The 10,846-nt window shown below is 46.4% G+C and overlaps 1 protein-coding gene across 1 annotated transcript; it reads right to left on the reverse strand.

The window, feature by feature from the left end:
• Positions 1 to 3,213: 3,213 nt before the first annotated feature.
• LOC123413120 (polyubiquitin-like) lies at positions 3,214 to 6,161 on the reverse strand. Its single transcript, XM_045106073.1, has 2 exons — positions 5,965 to 6,161; positions 3,214 to 4,781 (listed from the first exon to the last, which is right to left on the reverse strand). The coding sequence occupies exon 2, from the start codon at positions 4,779 to 4,781 to the stop codon at positions 3,408 to 3,410; it is 1,374 nt and encodes a 457-aa protein (XP_044962008.1). The 5' UTR covers positions 5,965 to 6,161; the 3' UTR covers positions 3,214 to 3,407.
• Positions 6,162 to 10,846: the final 4,685 nt, after the last annotated feature.

A 10,846-nucleotide genomic window follows, 5' to 3' on the forward strand; every position in this document is an offset into this window, starting at 1 on the left:
AACATTTCAATGCAAAAACAAATGCGATCATAACCGCAACCAAGGTAACAACTGATCCAACTGCATAATGATACCAAGCCTCGGTATGAATGGCATATTTTCTAATCATTTTAATCTTCAACCGCGTTGCATCCATCTTGATCTTGTGATCATCGACGACATCCGCAACATGCAACTCCAACATCATCTTCTCCTCCTCAATTTTTCTTATGTTTTCCTTCAAGTAATTGTTTTCTTCTTCAACTAAATTTAACCTCTCGACAATAGGGTCGGTTGGAATTTCCGGTTCAACAACCTCCTAGATAAATAAAATCTATGTCACATTGGTCGGCATAATTGTCATAAACAATAAATGAACCAAATAGTTATGAAAAGATAATATATACCACATCTGAATCATAGACAGGACGAGAGCCGACGGGGGCGGATACCAAAACCATCGCACTATATAATAACAAGGAATAATAAAAGTAAGAAAATTAGACAAGTATCTATCTGAAGTCAGAATTTTTTTCTTTCAGAAAGAAGATAAGAACAAGAGGCTCACCACGGTGGTGCCGGCGACGAGATCGGCGCAGGCGATCGAGGCGGTGAAGACGGGGCGGGGACGGGGCGTGACGGACCGCTAAATCTAGACAAATCTCGTTGAAAATGGAGCTCGGACGTCGAGTTTCGAGAGGAGAAAGCTTAACTAGTGTGGCTCGGGCATTTCATCGAACACCTCATGTGCATAGGAGGTGAACTAGAGCATCCAAATGCCCTCCCCTCGCCGGCTTGACAAAAACAGAGCACTGTGGAGTGCTCTGCCGCGGCGGTGGGTATATGTAGGCAAGTTATTTTCCCGGTTCGTGGCATAAACCGGGACTAAAGCCAACCCTTCTGTCCCGGTTCAAGCCACGAACCGGGACCAATGGTTGTGGGCCAGCAGCGAGGACCATTGGTCCCGGTTCGTTACTCGAACCGGGACAAATGGTTCCACACGAACCGGTACCAATGCCCACGAGGCCCCGGCCGGCCCCGTGGGCTCACGAACCGGGTCTAATACCCCCCATTGGTCCCGGTTCTTGAAGAACCGGGACTAATGGGCTGGCCAGGGCCGAACTATAGCCCTGTTTTCTACTAGTGGTTGTTGCCGTTGATGTTGCTCGTTGCCTCTACTTGCCCCGCTGCCTTTGTCGCTCCTGCTTGCCGCTTCCACCGTTTGCTGTTGCTCACAACCCTTGTTGTTGCTACTGCACCAACCTTGGTGCTCGCTGGCTGGGCGTGGCTGCACCGACCATGGTGGCTCGATGTAGGCTTGACGGTTGTGATGCCCGTGAGAGTGGTCGGCCATGGCCCAAGAGAGGGAAAGTTCAGGGAAGAAGGGGAGAGAAGAAAGAAAATAGGATGGAAGAGAGAGCTTACATGTGAGTCCCACATGCAAGTAACGGTTTAGCATACAGTCAACAAACGATTTGACGAGTGAATCCAATATGTCATTAACGTGATTAAAATTAACTAACATAGTCATCAACGCAATACGGTAGTTGTTTGAAATAAAAACCAATTTTGTTGTAGCTTTTAGGTAATTTTGAAAAAGCGGCAGTTTTCTCGATCAGGCGTTAGTAAACCTTTTTGACAGGTAAATATTTCAGAGAAAGGAGGCGTTAGTAAACCTTTTTGACAGGTAAATATTTCAGAGAAAGGTGGTGTAGCTACCGGGTGTCCCTAAAAAAAATTTGTGACATTAAATTTGATCAAACATTTTAGGTGCTTGAAAATGACATGACTATGTCCCCATACCCTTATTCAGAATAAGATATCATATTGGTTTGAAGACACTGCACATGAAAATAATAGGCACGTGTCATTTAATTTCCACCATGTAGGTAGTAAAACATAAGAGGTGTTTTCTAATAATATTTTTTTATTAATGCATTAGACAAAATAAGTAAACTCAACCTATAGAGTAACATGATGACAAAGCATCATGACACATAGTCGACATACCGACCAACACAGAGCTAAAAGGGAAAATAAAAGACAATGAGAACAGTGCTCACAATAAGCATCAATAAGGCACGTAGCCCTAGCGCCCCCAGGTTTCATGGCGACACTACAAATTTCATGGCCTACAAGAAGAAGAAATTCCAACTGTGACTATCTTGCAAAGAAGGCCACTAAATCTTCATGGCTTATAAGACCCTAATACGTTGTCTCCGCCTAAAAGAAATGTGGGGCATGATACAGATTCTTCAATATTTAGCTTGCACACATAACTTTGCAGTATGCATTTTATAAGAGGCACACAAAACAAAATTGAAGTTTTCAATCATATTCGGTCCTCGTCACCTTACAACCTGTATATATACACATGTCTAATTTTAACTTCTATTAATTTTAACCTTCAAAAAATGGGATTAACTCTTTGCACCTAACATTGCACGTGATTTGTGGTCTCAAACTCTCCATGCCATCAAATGTCTCACCATTATCAAAAATATTTTTGAAGTTGAACTACTGACTATTTATACAACCTCCCTTATCTTCCCATTGTTCCCAATATCTTCTTCAGACATTACCTAGCATTTTGATTAATTCATCTACCTTTCGTCTTTTTCACTCATTATCTCGTCAACCAGCCACTGGACAGGAATGGAAGATATGAGGAGAGGTAGCAATGATGTAGAGTGAGGTAGCAACTTGAAAACAGCTTGTGGTAGATTACAGATATATTCAGATTAAGACCATGCTGGTACATACTCCCTTCTCTATGAAGATAGTGTCAAAAGACATCTTATGTTCTGATATGGAGGGAGTACTTAACGACGACATATGGGTTGCACAACGCGATTTTTACACGGTTGCATAGCCGTAAATTTTTCATGAATACAATGTAACTTGGAAGTTATGCACTTTTGAAAAACTACCTTGTCAGAAATGCTGCACTCCAATAGTCTGGTCTTGCGACCCTATTCTCTGTTTTTGTGTGTTCTTGCGATCCTATTCTCTCTCTATTTTTGTCGGTGCAATGCACGGGCAGACCTGGCATGACCAATTGTGCTCTACGTATTTCTCAGAAAATTTGAGGATCAAAGATGATTCTACAGGCTCTTACAATACATTAAGTTCAATATACGCATTTCATCAGACAGGCTAGAGGTAATCAGTTTTATATCAGTCAGCAACCAGAAAACATCAAATGCATCAGAAAGATAGCAAGAAACCACAGTATAACAAAAACAGCAAACATCAGACCTAGAGACAGCAGAGGTTCAGGGCTCACTTATTCATAGTTCAAAGATACAAACGATAAAACTGCATCACAGTACGGTACAGAAACAAAGACACAGACGAGACTCCATTAGAACACCAGAGACACCGAGCCTTGTGAACCTAGAGACAGGAGCAGCTCCATCACCAGGAGCTTAGTGGCCACCACGCAGACGGAGCACCAAGTGAAGGGTCGACTCCTTCTGGATGTTGTAGTCCGCCAAGGTGCGGCCATCCTCAAGCTGCTTACCAGCAAAGATGAGACGCTGCTGGTCCGGGGGAATGCCCTCCTTGTCCTGGATCTTCGCCTTCACATTGTCAATGGTGTCCGAGGACTCAACCTCCAGCGTGATGGTCTTGCCGGTGAGGGTCTTGACGAAGATCTGCATACCACCACGGAGCCTGAGCACCAGATGGAGAGTGGACTCCTTCTGGATGTTGTAGTCAGCAAGCGTGCGGCCATCCTCGAGCTGCTTGCCAGCAAAGATGAGACGCTGCTGGTCCGGAGGGATGCCCTCCTTGTCCTGGATCTTAGCCTTGACATTGTCAATGGTGTCCGAGGACTCGACCTCCAGGGTGATGGTCTTGCCGGTGAGGGTCTTGACAAAGATCTGCATACCACCACGCAGACGGAGCACCAAGTGAAGGGTCGACTCCTTCTGGATGTTGTAGTCCGCCAAGGTACGGCCATCCTCAAGCTGCTTGCCGGCGAAGATTAGACGCTGCTGGTCCGGGGGAATGCCCTCCTTGTCCTGGATCTTTGCCTTCACATTGTCAATGGTGTCCGAAGACTCCACCTCCAATGTGATGGTCTTGCCGGTGAGGGTCTTTACAAAGATTTGCATGCCACCGCGAAGCCTGAGCACCAGGTGGAGGGTGGATTCCTTCTGAATGTTGTAATCCGCAAGGGTGCGGCCATCCTCGAGCTGCTTGCCAGCGAAGATTAGACGCTGCTGGTCCGGGGGAATGCCCTCCTTGTCCTGGATCTTGGCCTTCACGTTGTCGATGGTGTCAGAGGACTCGACCTCCAGGGTGATGGTCTTGCCGGTCAGGGTCTTGACGAAGATTTGCATGCCACCACGGAGCCTGAGCACCAGGTGGAGTGTGGACTCCTTCTGGATGTTATAGTCAGCCAGGGTGCGGCCATCCTCGAGCTGCTTGCCAGCAAAGATGAGACGCTGCTGGTCCGGGGGAATGCCCTCCTTGTCCTGGATCTTGGCCTTCACATTGTCGATGGTGTCAGAGGACTCAACCTCCAGGGTGATGGTCTTGCCAGTCAGGGTCTTGACGAAAATCTGCATGCCACCACGGAGCCTGAGCACCAGGTGGAGTGTGGACTCCTTCTGGATGTTATAGTCGGCCAGGGTGCGGCCATCCTCAAGCTGCTTGCCAGCAAAGATGAGACGCTGCTGATCCGGAGGGATGCCCTCCTTGTCCTGGATCTTAGCCTTGACGTTGTCGATGGTGTCCGAGGACTCAACCTCGAGGGTGATGGTCTTGCCGGTCAGGGTCTTCACAAAGATCTGCATCTGTAGATACAGAACATACCAGAACAAGAGTAAGGCACTGTACAGAGAAATAGAAGCATGCAGTAAATCAAAACAATGCATGTACCAGAGGTACAACAGAGATGGAATTGTAACGATGAACCCTATAGCTGATGCATCAAACTATATTAGCAGATCTATAAGCAATAGATGAACCAAGATGATACTCCCTCCGTTCCTAAATATAAGACGTTTTAGAGATTCCACTATTAACTACATAGTGATGTGTAGACATATTTAGAATGTAGATTCATTCATTTTGCTCCGTATGTAGTCTATAATAAAATCTCTAAAACGTCTTATATTTAGGAACGGAGGGAGTACAATGTATTGCTAGTCTTTAGCAAAGATCTGCATCTGTACAAACAAAGCATCCAGAACAAGAGCAAGGCACGGTACAGGGAAATCTGCAATACGTCAAATAATAGATGAACCACATGGAGACAGATAAAATTTCAACTTAGAATCCCCTAGACCCCATGGATACAGAAGCAGTGCTAAATTTTTCCAGAACTAAATATTAGCATATCTAGTTATCAGCCAGCGCAATATAACGGCTAGCACGGGTAATCTAGCTGTACGGAACAAGCTGGTTAATTCTAGGAACGAACTGTAACGTTGACAAACCGACATGAATCTAAGAGTCGAATCGATGCCCAGCTACAGATGCTACATGCAACTACAAATCAGAACTATTAAGCTGGCAAATCACAAGTGTATCCCTTCACAGACCATACGGCTACAAAATCAGCAACTAGCTAACTATAACTAGATGGATGAACCGAACCGAACCAACAGCAGTCGCATCCCAATAATACGGTGTATCATGAGCGGTACAAAATCATAATAAATCCATAAAATTACCAGAAGATTAATCAAAAACCGAGCAGAACTAACAAACTACAACTAGATGAGATGAAGCGACCCAACAACAATCGCACCAGAATCGGCAGATCTACTCGAAAATCATGGCATAATCCTGAGAGATTTAACTACAACCGAGCCTAATCAACCTCGAGTACCGGAACGAGCTGTAATCAATCATCAACGGCAATAACGCCTCGACCAACAGATTTAATCGAGGGGAACCAACAATAACCGGCAACGATGCCAGGGCACGCACGCGCGGAAGTAGGGGAAGAAATCGGAGGCTCGCATCGCATACCTTGAAGGAGGAGGACGAGAGAGCCTTGGCTTCGCTTCGATCGGAAAGGGGACTGGATTGGATTGGATCGGATCGGATGTGTGGAGGAGGAGACGGGAGGGGGCGGGGAATTTATAGCCGGGATTGGATCGGACGGGAGCGGTGGGAGGAAGGAAGAAGAACCACGCGTGACGTGTGAGGATAGGAAGAGGAGAGGCGGTCGCAGAGTGCGTCCTCCACCACGCAAAAAAAGTCAATATACCGGAGAAGATTCCAAAGGCAACGCTGTTTGGTTTATCTCCAAAAAAAAAAAAAGGTAACGCTGTTTGGGAAGTTGGGCGTTTGGCTGTGTTTTTTTTAAGAAAAAAAAAGATAACCCACGTTTGCAAATCGCTCACACGCGTGGATCTTCGTCCGTTTGCGGTTGCACTAATTTTAGCAATTTTTATATGTTAATTATGATCGGACCAGTGTGTGGACGTTCATCCTCTTCATTCACACGTCCACCGTCTCTCGGATTGTTTTTGCAGTGCGAGGCCTGCATGTGGCGGGCCGATGGTTGCGCTCACACGCCTCGCACTTCCCCTCCACTACTGCATGGCAACTACATGTGCATAGTTGTTGTTCAATCTGCATGACAACTGTCAACGAAGCGGGATGACAACTGCCAGCAAAATGGGATGGCAACTGCTTTTCATTCCATCTACTATAGTTGCTCGTCTGCATGGCAACTGCTTTTCATGCATGGCAACTACCGAACATGGAGGCCAGCGCGGTGGCAAGCCTGAGTCGTGCGGGCGACCGGCCCAGCCACTACGACGACAACTACCAGCAAAGTGGATGGCAACTGTTTTTTCATTTCATCTCTTTTTGCTGCTCGTCTGCATGGCAACTACTTTTCCTACATGGCAACTACCGAATGTGAAGGACAACGCGGTGGCAAGCCAGGGTCGTGCGGGCGACCGGTCCAGCCACCGGTCGTGCGGGTTGTGCATTGAGACGCCCGAACGTGGGCGTGTGGGCTGGCCTGGATGGATGCCACACAGGGCGTGCACCAGGTACCTCCCACCTGTCGCACGTGCGGCAGATATCGCGACCCTTTTTCTAAACAAGAAGGACCGAGAAACTGCATTAAGAGCATCTACTACCCGACCCCTTAAATGACCCCTCATACGTCCGCGGACAAGTCCGATCAATGACAGGACATAAGAGAGAAGTAAAAAAATTGACCCAATCGTACCCCCTCATATCGTTCCTATATGCCCGATCTTTTCTTGAATCCTCATATCCATCTCAAATATGGGAAGGATATGAGGGCTCGCGGACGCGTTCGGAAGTGCCTGATTAGTCCGTCACATAGGACGCGACCCTACCCCGTGCCTGTTGGAAATATGCCCTAGAGGCAATAATAAATTAGTTATTATTATATTTCTTAGTTCATGATAATCGTTTATTATCCATGCTATAATTGTATTGATTGGAAACACAATACTTGTGTGGATATATAGACAAAACACTGTCCCTAGTAAGCCTCTAGTTGACTAGCTCGTTGATCAAAGATGGTCAAGGTTTCCTGGCCATAGGCAAGTGTTGTCACTTGATAACGGGATCACATCATTAGGAGAATCATGTGATGGACTAGACCCAAACTAATAGACGTAGCATGTTGATCGTGTCATTTTGTTGCTACTGTTTTCTGCGTGTCAAGTATTTGTTCCTATGACCATGAGATCATATAACTCACGGACACCGGAGGAATGCTTTGTGTGTATCAAACGTCGCAACGTAACTGGGTGACTATAAAGATGCTCTACAGGTATCTCCGAAGGTGTTCGTTGAGTTAGTATGGATCGAGACTGGGATTTGTCACTCCGTCTGACGGAGAGGTATCTCGGGGCCCACTCGGTAATACAACATCACACATAAGCCTTGCAAGCAATGTAGCTTAGTGTAAGTTGCGGGATCTTGTATTACGGAACGAGTAAAGAGACTTGCCGGTAAACGAGGTTGAAATAGGTATACGGATACTGACGATCGAATCTCGGGCAAGTAACATACCGAAGGACAAAGGGAATGACATACGGGATTATACGAATCCTTGGCACTGAGGTTCAAACGATAAGATCTTCGTAGAATACGTAGGATCCAATATGGGCATCCAGGTCCCGCTATTGGATATTGACCGAGGAGTCTCTCGGGTCATGTCTACATAGTTCTCGAACCCGCAGGGTCTGCACACTTAAGGTTCGACGATGTTTTATGCGTATTTGAGTTATATGGTTGGTTACCGAATGTTGTTCGGAGTCCCGGATGGGATCACAGACGTCACGAGGGTTTCCGGAATGGTCCGGAGACAAAGATTGATATATAGGATGACCTCATTTGGTTACCGGAAAGTTTCCGGGCATTACCGGAAAAGTTTCGGGCTCATCGGTAGTGTACCGGGAGTGCCGGGAGGGGTGCCGGGGACCATCGGGAGGGGTGTCACGCCCCAAGGGGTCTCATGGGCTATGGGAAGAGATAAACCAGCCCCTAGTGGGGTGGAATAAGTTCCCACTAAGGCCCATAAGGTTTGAGAAGGAAAAAACACAAGGTGGAAAGAGTTTCCAAGTGGGAAGGTGGAATCCTACTCCAAGTAGGATTGGAGTAGGACTCCTCCACCTCCAATTTCGGCCAAACCTTTAGGTTTTGAGGCTGCCTCCTCCCCTCCCTCCCACCTATATATACGGAGGTTTTAGGGCTGATTTGAGACGACTTTCTCACGGCTGCCCGACCACATACCTCCATAGTTTTTCCTCTAGATCACGTTTCTGCGGAGCTCGGGCGGAGCCCTGCTGAGACAAGATCATCACCAACCTCCGGAGCGCCGTCACGCTGCCGGAGAACTCTTCTACCTCTCCGTCTCTCTTGCTGGATCAAGAAGGCCGAGATCATCGTCGAGCTGTACGTGTGCTGAACGCGGAGGTGCCGTCCGTTCGGTACTAGATCGTGGGACTGATCGCGGGATTGTTCGCGGGGCGGATCGAGGGACGTGAGGACGTTCCACTACATCAACCGCGATCTCTAAATCACTTCTGCTGTACGATCTACAAGGGTACGTAGATCGCTCATCCCCTCTCGTAGATGAACATCACCATGATAGGTCTTCGTGCGCGTAGGAAAATTTTTATTTCCCATGCGACGTTCCCCAACAGTGGCATCATGAGCTAGGTTCATGCGTAGATGTCTTCTCGAGTAGAACACAAAAGGTTTTGTGGGCGGTGATGTGCGTTTTGCTGCCCTCCTTAGTCTTTTTCTTGATTCCGCGGTATTGTTGGATTGAAGCGGCTTGGACCGACATTACTCGTACGCTTACGAGAGACTGGTTTCATCGTTACGAGTAACCCCCTTTGCTCAAAGATGACTGGCCAGTGACGGTTTCTCCAACTTTAGTTGAATCGGATTTGACCAAGGAGGTCCTTGGATGAGGTTAAATAGCAACTCATATATCTCCGTTGTGGTGTTTGCGTAAGTAAGATGCGATCCTACTAGATACCCCCGGTCACCACGTAAAACTTGCAACAACAAAATTAGAGGACGTCTAACTTGTTTTTGCAGGGTATGCTTGTGATGTGATATGGCCAACGATGTGATGTGATATATTGGATGTATGAGATGATCATGTTGTAATAGAAATATCGACTTGCACGTCGATGGTACGGCAACCGGCAGGAGCCATAGGGTTGTCTTTATAACTAACGTTTGTGCTTGCAGATGCGTTTACTATTTTGCTAGGACGTAGCTTTAGTAGTAATAGCATGAGTAGCACGACAACCCCGATGGCGACACGTTGATGGAGATCATGATGATGGAAATCATGGTGTGACGCCGGTGACAAGAAGATCGTGCCGGTGTTTTGGTGATGGAGATCAAGAAGCACGTGATGATGGCCATATCATGTCACTTATGAATTGCATGTGATGTTAATCCTTTTATGCACCTTATTTTGCTTAGAACGACGGTAGCATTATGAGGTGATCTCTCACTAAAATTTCAAGACGAAATTGTGTTCTCCCCGACTGTGCACCGTTGCTACAGTTCTTCGTTTCGAGACACCACGTGATGATCGGGTGTGATAGACTCAACGTTCACATACAACGGGTGCAAAACAGTTGCGCACGCGGAACACTCGGGTTAAGCTTGACGAGCCTAGCATGTGCAGACATGGCCTCGGAACACATGAGACCGAAAGGTCGAGCATGAATTGTATAGTTGATATGATTAGCATAGAGATGCTTACCACTGAAACTATTCTCGACTCACGTGATGATCGGACTTGAGATAGTGGATTTGGATCATGTACCACTCAAATGACTAGAGAGATGTACTTTTTGAGTGGGAGTTCTTAAGTAATATGATTAATTGAACTAATTGTCATGAACATAGTCTAATGGTATTTGCGAATTACGATGTAGCTTGCGCTATAGCTCTACTGTTTTTATATGTTCCTAGAGAAAATTTAGTTGAAAGTTGATAGTAGCAAACTTTGCAGACTGAGTCTGTAAAACCGAGGATTGTCCTCGTTGCTGCACAGAAGGCTTATGTCCTTAATGCACCACTCGGTGTGCTGCACCTCGAGCGTCGTCTGTGGATGCTGTGAACATCCAACATACACGTTTCTGATTACTACACAATAGTTCAGTGCAAGATACTTAATGGCTTAGAAGCAAGGCGCCGAAAACGTTGTAAAACGTCACGGAACATAAGTGATGTTCTAAAGAGATGAAATTGTGATTTCATGCTTGTGCCCTTGTTAAGAGGTACGAGACCTCCAACAAGATTCTTTGTCCACAAAGTAAAAGAGAAAAGCTCAATCGATGAGCGTGTGCTCAGATTGTTTGAGTACGACAATCACTTGAATCAA

Source organism: Hordeum vulgare, chromosome 7H (assembly GCF_904849725.1).
Source record: "Hordeum vulgare subsp. vulgare chromosome 7H, MorexV3_pseudomolecules_assembly, whole genome shotgun sequence".
Taxonomy (NCBI): domain Eukaryota; kingdom Viridiplantae; phylum Streptophyta; class Magnoliopsida; order Poales; family Poaceae; genus Hordeum; species Hordeum vulgare.

Bases quoted from the DNA above. Each gene is read 5' to 3' on its own strand.
- LOC123413120 (XM_045106073.1), bottom strand. From the start codon at position 4,781: ATGCAGATCTTTGTGAAGACCCTGACCGGCAAGACCATCACCCTCGAG.